This window comes from Megalops cyprinoides, chromosome 18, assembly GCF_013368585.1.
Source record: "Megalops cyprinoides isolate fMegCyp1 chromosome 18, fMegCyp1.pri, whole genome shotgun sequence".
Taxonomy (NCBI): Eukaryota; Metazoa; Chordata; class Actinopteri; order Elopiformes; family Megalopidae; genus Megalops; species Megalops cyprinoides.
In genome coordinates this window covers 24,750,124-24,766,111 of record NC_050600.1, presented here as the reverse complement: position 1 = coordinate 24,766,111, position 15,988 = coordinate 24,750,124, and the positions used below count along the sequence as shown (strand labels likewise).

General features: G+C 49.2%; 1 protein-coding gene across 1 annotated transcript in view; it reads left to right on the top strand.

The window, feature by feature from the left end:
• Positions 1-15,988, top strand: part of LOC118793723 (diacylglycerol kinase theta) — a 41,201-nt gene that overhangs the window by 19,498 nt on the left and 5,715 nt on the right. The window contains exons 3-17 of the mRNA XM_036551978.1: positions 2,164-2,263; positions 3,853-3,938; positions 4,545-4,670; positions 5,121-5,274; positions 5,688-5,762; positions 6,017-6,117; positions 6,536-6,762; positions 10,161-10,251; positions 10,688-10,742; positions 10,967-11,028; positions 11,848-11,998; positions 12,112-12,150; positions 13,015-13,130; positions 13,777-13,928; positions 14,841-14,989. Coding sequence (XP_036407871.1) covers positions 2,164-2,263; positions 3,853-3,938; positions 4,545-4,670; positions 5,121-5,274; positions 5,688-5,762; positions 6,017-6,117; positions 6,536-6,762; positions 10,161-10,251; positions 10,688-10,742; positions 10,967-11,028; positions 11,848-11,998; positions 12,112-12,150; positions 13,015-13,130; positions 13,777-13,928; positions 14,841-14,989 — 1,684 coding nt within the window. The remainder of the gene's footprint in view (positions 1-2,163; positions 2,264-3,852; positions 3,939-4,544; positions 4,671-5,120; positions 5,275-5,687; positions 5,763-6,016; positions 6,118-6,535; positions 6,763-10,160; positions 10,252-10,687; positions 10,743-10,966; positions 11,029-11,847; positions 11,999-12,111; positions 12,151-13,014; positions 13,131-13,776; positions 13,929-14,840; positions 14,990-15,988) is intronic.

Here is a 15,988-nt window from a genome sequence, read left to right as displayed (position 1 = left end):
AACAAAAAAAGTGGTCCACATGCCATAATGTTCATACCAACTATTGTTCTGGAAGGATTTTCCTTTTACAGTAGTTCTTATACTTTGATGTGAGTAGCATACTTTTGGTCAGATATGTCCACATTAGACATTAGCAATAACTACAGATGCAAACCAGAATGGTTTCTTTTCATTGCAGCAAGATTCATTACAGGAAAAACAGAGCTGTTTTAATTTCATTTTCCATTTGCCATATTAATGTTCATGAGGCAGCAATATCTTAGTTTATGCCCAGCCAAATACTTTTAACTTTTAGCTGGGTGAATTTTGACAGAATTTTCAGATGCTGTTGCATACTAATACATTTACACATGCTTGTTTGAAACCCAGACCAGTCTTAGTGGAAAGGCCCTGGTATTTAACTGATTTTTCAATCCAAGGGAACAAGCATCTATAATTGTTGCTCAGTGCTTGGAACATGTATTTGTTCAGTTTGCTCTAGGTTTGCGCTTGGCAAACAAGTAAGCCGTGTTGTGGTTTCTCCTAGAAATACCTTCTCGTGTATCGGTGTCGCAGAAAGATGATTGGCATGTGGACTGTAGTCATCGCAGTGCTGTATGCTTGCAGTGGACTGGGCCAAGGGCTTAGTAAGTATTCAGACTGGCTAACGTTCCCATTTTGTTGCGGATTTCTAAGAAGTGCTTCAGTGGACCGCATCATGACGTGGGGTTGAACCGTACTGGGGCACGGTGCAGCTCTGGGTGGCAGAACGTCGGGGCGTTTTTCCACCGGAGCGTGTTTGGGAGGGGCGGGGGCCAGGGGGCAGAGCGGAGAGGAGCCCGCAACCTCATTCACCTACAGCAGCAGCTAAGCTGACCCCTTTAGGAAAGATCAGGTTTAATCCTCTTTCCTCAGCACGGGAATGTGACCCCTGTCCCAGGAGCCATGCACAAGACCCTTCTTACCCTCACACACACACACACACACACACACACACACACACACACACACACACACACACACACACACACACACACACACACACACACTCACTTGCCTCTCACATACTGCACGCACAGACACACACATAGATACACACGTGCGCACCAAAGGTTTAATGTTGGTGGTATTTTCATCTCTGAAGGTGGACACAGAGCAGTGTAGCGCAATAGCAGAATTGAATCCTGTACCAAGGGTAAATGCCCCCAGGCTTCAGCGGCGTTCGGTTTAATTGCCCCCCTAGACTTGCAGGGTTTCGTGTAATTGCCCCACGTTCCAGCAGTGTTAAGTCAGAGGGCCTGGCTGTCAGGCTCTTGGGGGGGGGGGGGGGGGGGGGGTGTCTGTGGGGGACAGTTCTCTGGTTCTCCTGAATGTCACTGTCCGCTAATCCCAGCAGCCTCTTCCCACTTCCACTCTCCCTCCTCTGCCAAGCCGCTGCCGCTGCTCCCTGTCTCCTTCCCTCCTTCCCAGATCCCTCCGTAGCCAAGAACAAGAGGTCTGGAGGGTGCATTTCTGAGCCTCCTCTCACCAGCTCATGTGAAGGGGGAAGTCAGATGCTGCTGCTCGCCCAAATTTGGCATGGGCGACACCGACCCAGCTTAAGCGTGTTGTACCTATGAGGGGCTGTGCTGTTCTCTGTTTTGTTTCATTGTTTAAAATTTTTATTCAGAAATTTCCCTCAGTTTGTTTGCAGCATGTGAGGGAGCGCTGTGATGGATGTGAGTGCTGTGTGTGTGTGTGAGAGTGCTGTGTGTGTGTGTGTGCGTGTGTGTGTGTGAGTGTGTGTGCGCGCGTGCGCATGTGATTGTGTGTGTTGGCACAAAGTCCCCTGTCCCCCTGGGTAGCGAGGCTGGCAGACATAGGCCGACACTCTCCCAAGCAGCCTGAAGCTCAGGGAATCCCCCCCCCCCCCCCGCCCTCTCTGCCCTCTCTGCGGCGCATGAGTTGCCCTCCGCCGCAGCGCGCTGGCCTGGGCCGTCCTTCACATCCTGGCAGGCTCCCGGTGCCCGGGACAGAGCCGGAGCGCTGTCACACTCACAGTGCACGCGCGCGCGTGTGGGGAGACGCCACAGGAAGCCGACCTCCACACGTGTCCTGCTGTTTCCTGCAAGGAGAGTCACATTAATGGAATGAACTGTTTTAGTTCCAGTTCTGATGGTTCTGTGCCCCCTCTCCCCGCCTCAGGTCCCGGTGGCCCACTGCTTCGGCCCGGCCGGACACAAGAAGAGGTTCTGCTGCGTGTGCCGCAAGCACCTGGAGGGCAGCCACGCCCTGCGATGTGAAGGTGAGGTCCTGGGGCCTGCAGGGTGGAGGCGGAGGGTTACTGTCTGCAGGGTGGAGATGGAGGGTGGTGGTGGGGGGGGGGGGGGGGGGGCGATGCCTCCAGCGTGGAGACGGAGATCATGTTTTAACCTTCGGGGTATAGCGGAGCACCTAGGGATCTCCGCGTTTCAAGCCCCGCCCCTTGCACGCATCACTGCTCCCGGACGACTCCTCCCACCTCTACCTCACAGACTGCGGCGAGGATTCCGAGCGGTCCTCCCCGCCAAACCAACCACCCACCCCCGCCGCCTTCTGACATCACTCGCTCATCTGAGGCAGCCTCTTTGGCGGAGAGGATGTGGTTGCCGTGGCAACAGATGATGGCCATTTCAGGAGATGGGATCCAGGAGCAGCGTAGCAAAACGGCAGGAGTGCGGAATGCGGGACCGGGGGCTGACGGTTTCAAAGCACTAAATCACTGCTGCTGTTAGTTTACGTGTAGCAACCGGTGTCAGACGCGGGGATTCAGATTATATTACATTACATTACAGATATGCAGAGAGAAAGCTACCTCTGCTTTCTGCATTCTTCACCTGTGGAATTATTAGCAAGGATTGCTGAGGACCATGAGAACACAGAAATATATGCCTTCAAGAAGCTGCAACATCACTGGGGATTGGGGAATGGCTTTCGGCATCCATTTGTTGCTAGGTTGCCTGAGATCATTCTGGCTCTGGTTTTGGGGATCCATTTAGTGGTGGTTTTTCTGGGTTTCTTTCACTTTGGTTTTCGGAGACATCAGCCCATGGGCAACCAGCCAAGTCCATTACCAATGGTTGTCTATGTTTCTGGGTTCCAGTTACCCATATTAAGTTTGAGTCTGAATAAAAACTACAGATCCTCGAGCCTAATCTCCCCTCAGACCTGTAATACACTGCTCCTTCCTCTCCAGAGTATCCAGTGGTGACCAGAGGGATATGGGATCAAAGCCCAGTTGTGACGCCCGCTGCTTGTCACAAAGCTGAGGCTTTGTTTTGAAAGATTTTCAAAACGGTTGACTGCTATAAGGTGCAAATGCTTGGGGCTCGTGTCATGTTTTACACTAAACCAGGGTGTGAGCATAACAGATGTACACGAAGCCAGTGTAGTTAAAATGGGGCATGCTGCATATTTTACCTTTACAGAGTATGCTGCTGACAGAGTATGCTGTGCATTTATAGGGAGTTAAATATAGTTTAACAGTGCAGTTGGCAGTGCCATGTTTTAGTAATCGGAGTGTTGGGTCCTTCAGCATTTCAAACAGAAAGCAAGAATACAGGGCATCCAGGGTGATTCTGTGGGGGAACTAAAACCCATATAAAGTGCCTAGTTGGACACTCCTAGCAAGCACCATTTCAGTGGCCCTTGCAGCATGATATAAATGCCTATTATAACTAACCACAGACATGGATTGTGTTTTCTTATATAACCTGGCTGGGTGTCTTTTTAAACTGGCTATCATGATTGGTCAATATGTACTAACCGCTTGCTATCTGCGTGCAGGTGTGGGTTGAGCAGACGGGTCATGTAACGTTGATGTGGCGTTGGTGTGACGCGGTGTTTGCGTTTCAGTGTGTGAGCTGCACGTCCATGCCGACTGCGCCCCCTTCAGCTGCAGCGACTGCAGGCTCTGTCACCAGGACGGTAACCAGGACTACGTGAGTGTGCGGCTGGTTCACCCCTTCAACCCTTGATGGGACCCCCTCCCCGGGTTACGCCTGCCCCCTTTCACGTTCTGTTGCAAAGCGCCGGATCAAACCAAATTGCCGCTGACTGTCTGTTGGTTCATCCGTGGGGTCACCAGCTCTGCTGTGGTGATCTGATAACCCCACTCACCAGCAATAATGTCTAGTTCTACTCTCCGCTGTTGCCAGGAGACAAAAATCCATAGAATTCAGCCCATTTCATTTTTGTTTGTAGTATGCTTATCCTGCTATTACACTGTACTGACAAGTGACCATCAGAGGTGTACTCTTACCTACCTGTGGCTCTGAATGTGCCGCAGAAGCACTGCCTGTACTAAATCTAGTACGCTAACGTTAGCACTGCTAACGTCAGCTGTGTGCTCAAACACTGCTTTGTTTAGCTGTTCTGTGCCTAAATTCTTGTCATTTCATTGCTCCTGTGATGTGCTTTTAATGCATTCTGCCACAGCAGAATTGTAAGTAACTTTGGGTGAGAGAGTTTGCCAAAAGAAATAATACTGTATATTAATAATGAGCATGATCAAGGACATCCGGAATTCTCTCTCTCCCCCCTCTCAGGACACGTACCACCACCACTGGCGGGAGGGGAACATGTCGTCGGGGGCGCGCTGTGAGGTGTGCCGGCGCACCTGCGGCTCGTCCGAGGTCCTCTCAGGCATGAGGTGCGAGTGGTGCGGCATCACGGTAAGAACCCAGGGGGCTCTTCTGGGAGCGAGGGGGGCAGGGGAGGTTGGTCTTTGAGCTCTTGTGTCCTGGCTGTCACCTCTGACAGAATTTAAGCTCACTCGTTTGTTGTAGACAGATCAGAAATAGGTTCTGTTAAAGCCCCAACTGGGATTACAAAATTTAGAAAAAGTTACAAAAGTTTTTTTGTCTTCCATGACTTGTTTTCTCTTTAGGTAGGGTTCCTGCAGAATTGGTTATAAAGGACGTTACAGTGCTTTAGTAATCTTCCATTCTTCAGCCTATCAGCAGTTCCCCTGAACTGTACCCCCAGGTGCCCACCCAAAGAGGAGGTCAGAGTAAACGAGGGGCCTCTGTGCACCAAACACTGCTTTCCCCCTGAAGGCCGCCCGGTCTTACTCCCTGTCCTTACTCCAGGCTCTCATCCCCATGTGCTGTGTGTGTCTGCAGGCGCACGCCTCCTGCTACGTGATCGTGACCCCGGAATGCAGCCTGGGACGCCTGCGGAACACGATCCTGCCCCCGAGCTGTGTCCGGCTCTGCTCCCGCAACTTCAGCAAACTGCACTGCTTCCGCATCTCCGAGAGCTCCCAGAGCGAGCTGGGTAATCCTGACGAGCCCTGCCCCCTAACCCCTCCCCCTGCCGTAGTCTCCGCCCCCTCGTCCCGGCCCCACCCCCTCAGCTCTTTGCTCTTGGAGTATTAACCGCAGACGAGGTGTTTAAACCCAGGCTATGCATCGACTCTGAGAGAGGTTTCGAGGCAGGAGCCGTCACTACTTTACCTCACTTTACCCCACATTCCTCGTGTGCTTTTGGAGAAGCGCACATCGGGGGAAGTAATATTTAGTCACGTTTTATTCATCCCAGATGGCAGCAGGCAGTGCAGTGTCCGCTTACTTACGCACACACGCTCAGCTCCTTCACAGATGGAAAGTGCCATGACCTCACTCGATTTGATTTCTGTTGGTCCGAAATGACTTCACCGCTCAACGCCTGCCTCGTTCCCCCCCGTCCAGATAACTCCGACGATGTCGACACCCCGAGTCCGGCGACTACGAAGGAGAACCAGTCCTCGTCATCGCCAGACTCAGGTAGGGACGTTGAGAGCAGTCACTGTCGCCATCTTTTAACAAGAGCACTCCCATTTACAAAGGCCGGACACTTCTTCCGCAGCTGTTGAAATCAGACCCATAATGATGCAGATACTGCTGTAGCTTCTCTGTGAGTGAGGACATAAATGCAACAGTGTACGGCCTCAGTGTTAGCTGGAGATTGTCACCGCCGGCAATGGGGCCAAACCTGCAGCTTTGTCTTGTGTTTTTAATTTCTACTCTACCATCCCCAGGGAAACAGACCCTCAAGGTGTTCGACGGGGATGACGCGGTCAAGCGCAACCAGTTCCGCCTGGTCTCCATCCCCCGAATCACCAAGAACGAAGAAGTAGTGGTGAGACTCCTCCCTCTTCCAAGAAAGAAACACAGAGGCGCTGAGTAACGCTGATTTCTCTAAGAATTTGGACCATTGAGTCTGTTGGGGTGGCTGCTGATATGAGTGGAGCAGGTTGCTGGGAGTGTAATGTTTCCTTTCTGGTGTGTGTGTATGAGAGCAGCTGTGTGTCTGTAACTGTGTTTGTGTCTGTTAATCTGACATTGTATACATGTATGTTGTGTCTGTGCATACATGTGATGGTGACTATGTGAATCTGAATGCAGCTTATTTTGTGTGCATATGTATATGAAGTGTTTTTGCCTGTATTTGTCTGTATTAACCTCTCATATTGCATGTGTGTGTATATGTGTGTTCTGTGTTAACTTGTCATATTGTGTGTGTGTGTGTGTGTGTGTGTGTGTATATATATGTACAGGAAGCTGCTCTGAGGGCTTTCTACATCCCAGACGAGCCTCAGGACTATGAGCTGCAGGTATACGGCCAGCAGGCCCTGCTCAGCGATGACATCATCAACCGCAACGGTGCCCCTGACAACAAGCCCGACAACAAGTCCGTGTTCAGGGAGAGCATTCCTGAGGCCTGGATCCTGAGAGCCAAGCCCAGGGACTCTGAGGTGCTCAAGATCTACCCGGGCTGGCTCAAGTGAGTACTCCATCGGGGGTGGGCTGTTGCTGAGTAAGCAAGCACCGTGTCTTCCCCCCCGTCCTTCACTTTTAATAGAATGACCCAACCTTTCCTTAACCTCTACGTATTTATGGTACAGATGCACCCCCATAAACTGAGGCCTTGAAAAGAAAGCCTTTTTGACCTGATTTGAAAAGGCCAGCGAAGTTCGTTCTCTGAAAATAAATTGCACTCGAGACCTTGATTCAGGGTTGGCCCTAACAACCCTTTCCCTTTGCTGCAGTTTTCAGATACCTGGGCTTTGAACTTAAGATTAATTTTGTGCTCCAGTCATCCGCATATAATGATAAACGACACGTGTAGCATGGAGCATCAATCTTTTTTCTTTTTTTTTTTCTTTTCCCCATGGAAGAGTCATAGTTAATCTGTGAAGGATACACTTCTCCTGTGAGAATTTCTGCTTCTCTGAAAGATCTTTGCACGTTCCCATCAGACTAACATAAGAGAATAAGATAAACTGAATATATATGAAAACAGCAGGGTGTTTGAAGTGCAGTGTAGTTAAGGGCTTGTAAGCAGACACCACTGCTCCATGAAGCAAGGTACTTGACCTGTATTTTTTCAGCACATTTCTAGCTTTATAGAGAGGTACCATGAAATACAATATAGTATGCGAGTCACCTTGTATAAAGGCATGTACTGAGCAAATTAGTGGTGTTATTTATGTGCAGTTAAAAGCCCGGGCCAGCTGGGAAAGGTGCATGGGGCAACGACGTCTTCTGTTTTGGTTTGCGACAAGGCCGTTTACTGCTGGAGCCACTCAGCGGCCGTGATTGTGTACACGACCCTCAAACACACGCCTGCCTTGATTGACGCCGTGATTGGTGTTGTGAGCTTTGTCTCTATGGAGAGGTAAACACACGCTGTGCGGACACGCCGGCCACGGTTTCACCCTGGGTGCCGTTGCCAAGGCAATGGCCAGGGCAGCACGTCAAAGTGGTGGGGTTTGCAGGGCGGGAAACGTGCTGCCGGTTGTGTTTAATCAGCGTTCCCATGGGCCTTGAAAATCCTGGAAAATCCTTGAAAAAAAAAAAAAAACAGTTGCTGAATGTTTCCTGTTACGAAAGAACCGCGCAGTTGGCTGCAATGCGATTGGTCCTGTCCATTCCATTTAATTTTGACCAATCATATCTCTCAATAACATCCTTGGATCCCACAGGAGCGTTATTGCAAGGCCTTATCAATATCAGATCAAGCTAAAAATAATGATGCATTACTAAATTGCCATTAATTTGGTGAAGAAATTGCTTAAAATGATTTGATATTCAGTAAAAATGGCCTTGTAGGTGTGAATGGAAAAGTAACCAAATGTGTTGTACCTTATACCAACCCCCCCTGAAATGGTTTCTTTTAAATTTCAATAACTAATTTGCCTTCTACAAAGACTGCATCTTCTTTTGCAGCTGTTGCCAGTACAAGCCGTATGCTTTCAGGGCAAAATGAGCGTCTAGTACGAACAGGCAGTGCATTAGCAACATGTACATAATCTTGGAAGCGAAAAAGATCAAGGTCACACTCCCTCCAAATCCTCTGCTCTTTGGGTGGCGTACCCTGTTGATACTGCACTGATATTCAGGCCTCCCACATAGCCAGCTCGGCGGGTCCAGAGCTCGGTCCACCTCTGGAATGTATACTCACCGGTTTGCGTCAAATACTTTGAATTCTGGAACTTTCTCCCCATTTTGCAAAGGGAACAGGATCAAAAGCGGTTATTAATGTTTTTATTTTTCAGGCCGGGGGTGTTTAGACTTCAGGCTCGTCCTCGACAGACTCAGAAAGGGCACATCCGTAGTGTTTATTGCCTGGCCGCATTGGCTTAGGTTGTGTAAGGAGTTTTTTTATGAGTGTAAACTTGCACATCCCCCGTGTGTCACCCTGTTGGCCGCCCGTGCTTATGTTTTGAAACGGAGTGGCAGAGAGTCTGTGTTATTTTAACGCCGCGGCGTCCTTGTTCGGCATTTGTGGCCGCCACAGGGGGAAAGTGGTCCTTGGAAGTTTAACGGTTTCCTGGAAAAACCGGTGGAAAAATGAGATCAGATTTGTGCGTGGAAGCCCTGCTATTGGATTATCCCACCTCCGCCGGTGCCAGGCAGTCCAAATCGCATTTCCTGCCGCGCTTTATTGACGTTACCTTAATGTCGTTTAGCCGCAGGCTTTTATCTGTGGGGAGCTGAGGGCTCTGGAATAAAAAGTACAGACTTCGCCTCTGTTATACAGCACTGCCCATTACAGCGAACGCCACTTTCAGCATCACATTCTGCTCCTTGCGACAGAGGGGTCTGAACGAAGGCGAACAGACTTGCCCAGGTCAGCGTAGCGTTGGTATGCTGGTTCTCATTTCAACAACCTCATAAATGGATAGGATGAATGCTAATATGCACGAATAATTCAAAGGGGCACCCACTATATTTCTGCTAGAGCAACCAAACCTGCAGCAACTCATTACTCTCGCTGAGGACACGGCTGGTGATCCATATCGGCTTCCACTTAACGGCTCGATCAGGACTGATTGATGGAGTACAGACCGAAGGAAACCTCAGTGTTACTTTAGAAATCTCACTACACAGTAACAGCAATTTGGGGTGAATGGCAGGAAGAGGATCTGGATGGGAGAAAGAGTTGTGAAAATCTGGATATTAAGAAGGTCCCAGGAGGAGAGTACAGTCAGAAATACTACATTTACATTGACAAGATGTCAAACGTGGGTTTCAACAGTTCCAGTATTGTTGAGCCTAATGAAGCAGGCAGCAGGAAGACCATTGCTGAAGATGCTGTATGACACAAAGATGTTAGACACTCATGAAATGACATTAGAGACAATGTATTAAGATGCACATCCCCATCAAGGTTACAGTTGTCTCTGGAAGGAACATGGCATGCAGCTGCCGAAAATACACATTCTCAGCTTTTATTTGTGGCATTTTGATTAGCTATGAATTTTAGCTCTAGAATTGCAACGACAGCCTTGTATTCCGGAAAAAGATGCTGTTCCAATCCAGGCTTTCCCGTTCACGGTAAAACAGTTCACAGAGAGCATCCATTACCAGAGCTTTTTGCACAGGAACCAGAACTCTCCCATTAGAGACATGATGTCTCCACGTCTTTCACTGTTTCTGCACTGCAAAGGGTTAAATTGTCTCAATTGGAAGTGCCAGTTTGTCTTATTTTTATGTGCGTATGTAGGTCTTCTTTAATGTAAGTTGTGTTGAGTCATTGCAGATAAATATCTTTGCATATCGCTCTCTTCATCTCCCTCTTTGTCCACTTATCAGTTTATCAGCCTGTTGGCCAAGGCTAATCTGGTGGTGTCTATCTGTCTCCACCCAACCCCCCCCCCCCCGTACGTGTGTTGGCAGGCTGGGCGTGGCCTACATCTCCATCTCCGTCTCCAAGGGCAGCACGGTGGACTCCGTCGTCCAGGAGGTCCTGACACAGCTGGGCAAGCAGGTACCCGAGAGCACCACGGCCTGGCACTGAAAACCTGATTACGCCGAGTGCCTCAGATCGAGTCTGTTTAGCTTCCCCTCCCGGTTTTCAGTGTGTTCATGATTTAAATCCAGGACCAGTCCCTACTGGACTGCGGTCCCAAAGCATACTGCACCAGCAGAAAAGCCCAGGATCAAATGACTCTTTTTATTTTGCGTTTGGCTGCATCATCTAAATGGAAATTGTCCGTACGTAAGTCTTGATCAGGTCTACCAGGGTATATTCCAGATGCAGTACTCGTGGCTATTGTTATGGACACCGTAACCAAGATCAGACAAGCTTTGCACAGTGTCACTTTTGGTGGCAGGAGGTCAGCGTTAGATGGGTGTAAGCTCAGTGCCTCTCATGTTTGTGTTTGTGTGTGTGTGTGTGTGTGTGTGTGTGTGTGTCTCACCAGGGTGAAAGCCCCTCTGGGTACAGCCTGGTGGAGGTGTTCATGGGCAGTAAACAAGGTAAGACCCGGCCTTTCTCGTCCTGAGAGGAGCATTCCTCTGCACTGAAGCAACGCTTTGTTTTCGCTCGCTTAAAGTAGCAGCGAGGTGGCTGAGTCACGCTCTGGGTGCGGGAACGGTGGCTCCCGGACGGGTGGGGGGGGATGGGGCGTCGCTGCTTCTGATGAGGTGCGCTGGCTGCCGTCCTGCTGAGCAGGCTGTTTTTGCTCTCTGTCCTCATGCAGTTCAGCGCCAGGTGCTGTCGGGCCAGGAAATCATGCTGGACAAGCTGCAGGAGATCAGGAAGGTATGAGGAAGCAGCTCCTATGCGAGGCGACGGTCAGTTACTGTGCAGCCTCATGTTCTTGATCTGTATCTCACTGTCTCCCTCTGTGTGTGTGTGTGTGTGTGTGTGTGTGTGTGTGTGTGTGTGTGTGTGTGTGTGTGTGTGTGTGTGTGTGTGTGTGTGTGTGTGTGTGTGTGTGTGTATGTGTGTGTGTGCCGCTCAAATGTCAACACGTGTGTTTGGGTGTGTGTCTCTCTATGCGTGCATGTATTGGTGTGCGCATGCGTGTGTGTGTGAATGTACGTGTTTGTCTGTGTGCTCATGCACGTGTACATGCATGCATGCGCACACATTCCTGTGCGTGTGTGTCTCTGTGCCTGTGTGTATGCGCTTACACATGTGGTGTCTGTCTGGGTGCCTGTGTGTGTGTGTGTGTGTGTGTGTGTGTGTGTGTGTGTGTGTGTGTGAATGTTTGTGGGTGTGTCTGTGTGTGTGTGTCTGTGTGTGTGTGTGTGTGTGTGTGTGTGTGTGTGTGTGTGTGTGTGTGTGTGTGCATGCATTCCTGTGCGTGTGCGTCTCTGTGCCTGTGTGTATGCGCTTACACATGTGGTGTCTGTCTGTGGGTGCCTGTGGGTGTGTGTGTGTGTTAATGTTTGTGGGTGGGGGTGTGTGTGTGTGTGTGTGTGTGTGTGTGTGTGTGTGTGTGTGTGTGTGTGTGTGTGTTAATGTTTGTGGGTGGGGGTGTGTGTGTGTGTGTGTGTGTGTCTGTGTGTGTGTGTCTGTGTGTGTGCGCATGCATGCATGCATTCCTCTGTGCCTGTGTGCGCGTGTGCTGCGCAGACGTCTCTGAGGCAGATGAACCAGACGCGCCTGTACATGACGGAGCGCAGGAACAGCGTGGTGCGGGTGACCCTGCTGGTGGGGGGGCTGCCTGCGCAGCTGAGCAAGGAGGAATACACAGACCTGCTGCAGGAGCACCTGGCCACCAAGGGTGAGTCCACACAGCTGCGCATACATGCGCAGACGCGTGCAGACAGACTCATGTCTAGCCCGATTCGCCCTCTCCCCCAGGTTTAATCGGTCACGTCTGCTCTCTCAACTCAGGTCACCTGGTCACCGTCACTCACGTTTACGCCGGACAAGGTGGGTGGAGTCGCCATGGGAACGCACAAAAATAACCGACACAGCCCCTGCAACCCCCCCCATCGTCCCCATCAGAGTAACAGCTGTATGATTGACACGCACATCCTCAAGGTCACAGCTCTTAGGATTTAATCATCTCCCTTGACCGGAACACCGCTTCACCTGAACTCCCAGAACATGTTCCCCAGTTAGATTTACATTTGCATTTAGTCAATTAGCATATGCTCCTATCCAGAGCAGCTTCCAAAGTGCTGGTACATCTATAGATTTGTCATGGATATTATCATCATCATGATGACTTTCTGTATCTGCATGTGGACTGATGCAGGCCTTCAGGCTGTTGGTCTCGGTGTGTGTGTGTGTGTGTGTGTGTGTGTGTGTGTGTGTTCTGGTCCCCCGTCGCTCCGTCAGACAGAGCTGTGAGGCCGTGGAGAGCCCAGAATCCCTGCAAAGGGCCCCTTGTTACAGACACAATACCACACTGTAGGGCAGGAGGGCACAGAGCCCACAGCACCCACAGCCAACAGTCAATAATACACTCCCGCTCTGGCCTGGTGCCCGCGCGTAATGCTCCTGCAACGTCACTCTAGCTTTGTAACAACGTTAAGAGCAAAAATGTTGGGTCTGGAGAGTGACTTTGGAGATGTTTGCCCTCACTGTAGCAGGTTGGGTTAGGCTGTTCATGTGTGTGATGGATACCCTTGTCCTGAGTGACCTGAAGTTTACTGTGTGTTTTCTGGATTGCTTTAGTGGAGTTCTTGGTTCGTAAGGGGTTATGTTTAGCATGCTGTTGGGGGATTTGAGCCCGTAACTATCGGGTGTGGAGCCCAGGTCTCTTACTTACATGTATTCCCTGTGCTACAGGTGCGGTGGTGCTGGAGATCTCCTGCTTCTCGGAGGCGGAGCGGATCTACATGCTGGCCAAAGACACGGCTGTCAGTGGGAAGCCGCTCTATTCACTGGTGATCCCTGAGATCATGGTAAAGACAGATCCACCAGTCCCCCTATTCTGCATAATCATTAGTTATATCAATTACCAATATGTGATACAGAGGAGCTTCGGCACGAATAGCTGAATGCCATTTATCACAAAGACTGCTGAGGTGTCAGGAGATGGAACCTCACAGAGATTGATGGTGTGAGCTGTCAGGGCCTTTTAAAGCTCTACAACGCACTCTGCTGGGGGATCTGAAGTAGTGCCGTGGCAAAATAAAGTGGTAAGGTGATGTCATACAGCTGGATTTATTGAGAAGGATACAAGAGCCTATTGGTTCTCAAAATCAGGTTGCTATACACCCAAAGTTACACTTGGGGTGTCTTCAGCTAGTACTTGGAAATAAATAATATAATGATATTTATGTATATTTTTGTGTAGTGTATTGTTAAATGTTGAAAGTCACTCACTGTAATAGTGGTTGCTTAGTATAGTTAAAATTTGTGAAAATGTGTGGTTTAAACCCATTTGTTGTAATCACTAGCTCTAAACTGTTTATGTTAAATAGGAGCAGTGTCAGTTTTAAAATGCCTGTGAGTTAGGAAGAGTTTAGTAGATCAGGTTGAGTTATGCCACTTATGCACTGCACTGACAATAATGCTGTTGCTGTCACCACTTCCTGTTCCCCCCAGCACAGGAAGCTGCCACGGGGCTGCTGTCCCCTCCTGGTATTCGTCAACCCCAAGAGCGGGGGCCTAAAAGGGCGCGAGATCCTCTCCAGCTTCCGGAAGCTTCTGAACCCGCATCAGGTGTTTGAGCTAACCAGCGGCGGGCCTCTACCAGGGTGAGCGCCACAAACTGACAACTTCAATACGTTTCAGTAGCCTCTGAGCCTCTGCTGTCAGTTTTCAAGCGCTCAGATCGAAGCAACGTCCCGTGGAGTTGCCTCTTTTCAGTTCTTTGCACAGACAAGTACAAGCGTTAGCTTTGTTGGTGGATGTTGGTGTATGAAGGTCGTACTTCTGAAGTTGAAAATCTCAATTGACAAATATGAGAGTTGTCAGATATGAGGACAGACTTTAACAGCTGTGTAGCTTGTGCCGCGTGGTGTTCTCTGTGTGAAGAAGGCTGTTTCGTCTTGGCTGTGTGAAATGTCCTGAATGAGTTTGTGGAGCTTGAGAATTACAGCGGTGCGTGGCTGTGTTAAGGGAGTTGTGAGGGATAATGATTGATTCTCCTGCCATCTGTCCCTGTGTTTCACTGTGACTCTTCCTGTCTCGCTCCCTCACTCTGCCCTTCCTCTCTTATCTTATCAACTTTACGTTTTCCTCTTTCACTTCCTTTTTTCTATCGGTTACTTTCTGTGTATGTTTGTCTCTTGCTCTTCTACCCTTTCTCTTGTACAACCCACTCCCTCTCTCTCCCTCACTCCCTTGCTCCGTCTCCCCTAATATCCCTGCCCTTCTCCCTCACTGTCTCCTTTCCTCTTTCTTCTTCTCACTCCTCCTTTCTCTCCCTCTCAATTCAGTTCAGTTCAACACAATCAGATTGCCAAAGCAATCTGCAAGAAAAAAAGCAATTACAAGAAAAATACATGTGAGATTAAGATACCAGCTGATATTCAATACCAGCTTGAAATAGATAATTAAATGAGTCATTTTATTTAAACAAACATAGTAGTACTGATACAGAAATGCACAGTGCGTATTACAGTACGGTCATACCTCTCCCTCCCCCTCTCTCTCCTTTTCTCCAGATTGCACACATTCCGGGAGGTGCCCCACTTCCGGATCCTGGTGTGTGGAGGTGACGGGACAGTGGGATGGGTGCTCGGGGTGCTGGAGGAGGTGCGACACAAGCTGGCCTGTCCCGAGCCAGCCATCGGCATCATCCCCCTGGGAACAGGTGAGAGTGACCACCTTAACGCCGTGGCGGTTGGTCAGGAATTACGGTCAGAATGATTGAACTGCAAGATCAGAGGGCACCCAAAACATTGGCCTGTAGGCATCCATATTTTATTGCCCTCCTCCAATAGTCAAACTTGTGCACTAAAGATCACCACCAACATGGGGGGGCAGCAGTGTAGTATAGTAGTAAGGAGCAGGGCTCATATCAGCTCAGTAAATATCCAGCTGTATAAATGGATAACATAAAATTGAAACGTGTGCAAGTGGCTCTAGATAAGAGCATCTGCTAAATGACCATATAATGTAATGTAACACAGCACACATCTCTAACAGCATCTCTAATAACAAATGTTGTAATGTCAAACCATTCGCACTTTGAGGCACCAGGCAAGGCTGCTCTCTCATAGCCCTCTGCTAGCAATATTCACCTGCTACTTGCTATCTGCCATTGCAGATCTATTGTAAGGATCAAATTAGGAGCAAAGAGACCTCATAATCAGCTTACATGCAGGCGATGCAAATGAGGTACTATTATATCTACAATATCCACAAATCAGATAATTTCACAGTCAGTCTGTCTAAACTGGAAATGATGGCCCATGGGCCCATTCTCTCTCATTCAAATGGAAGACACCATGAAGTCATGTACTTCGAAGATTAAATTTACATTTACATTTATTCATTTGGCAGACGCTTTTATCCAAAGCGACTTACAGGTGAGGTAGAGTACAAGTGAAAAACCATATGGAGTTAACAATGTTAGAAGCGCTGCATGACCAAATTTCAATGGTTGGCCAGGCAAGGTACAAACTAGCAGGAAAAGCTAACGAGTGGATTAGAAATTTGTCCATATCTTTTCAAAACTGTGCCATCTTGCACACCTCTCAAGTCAGTAAGGGAGGATCTTGAGTGATGTTTTCAGTAATGGGGGGGATTTGCAGCAAAGCGTACAGACGCACACCAAAAACTGTTATTTATTCTTCATGATCCCAGTCAC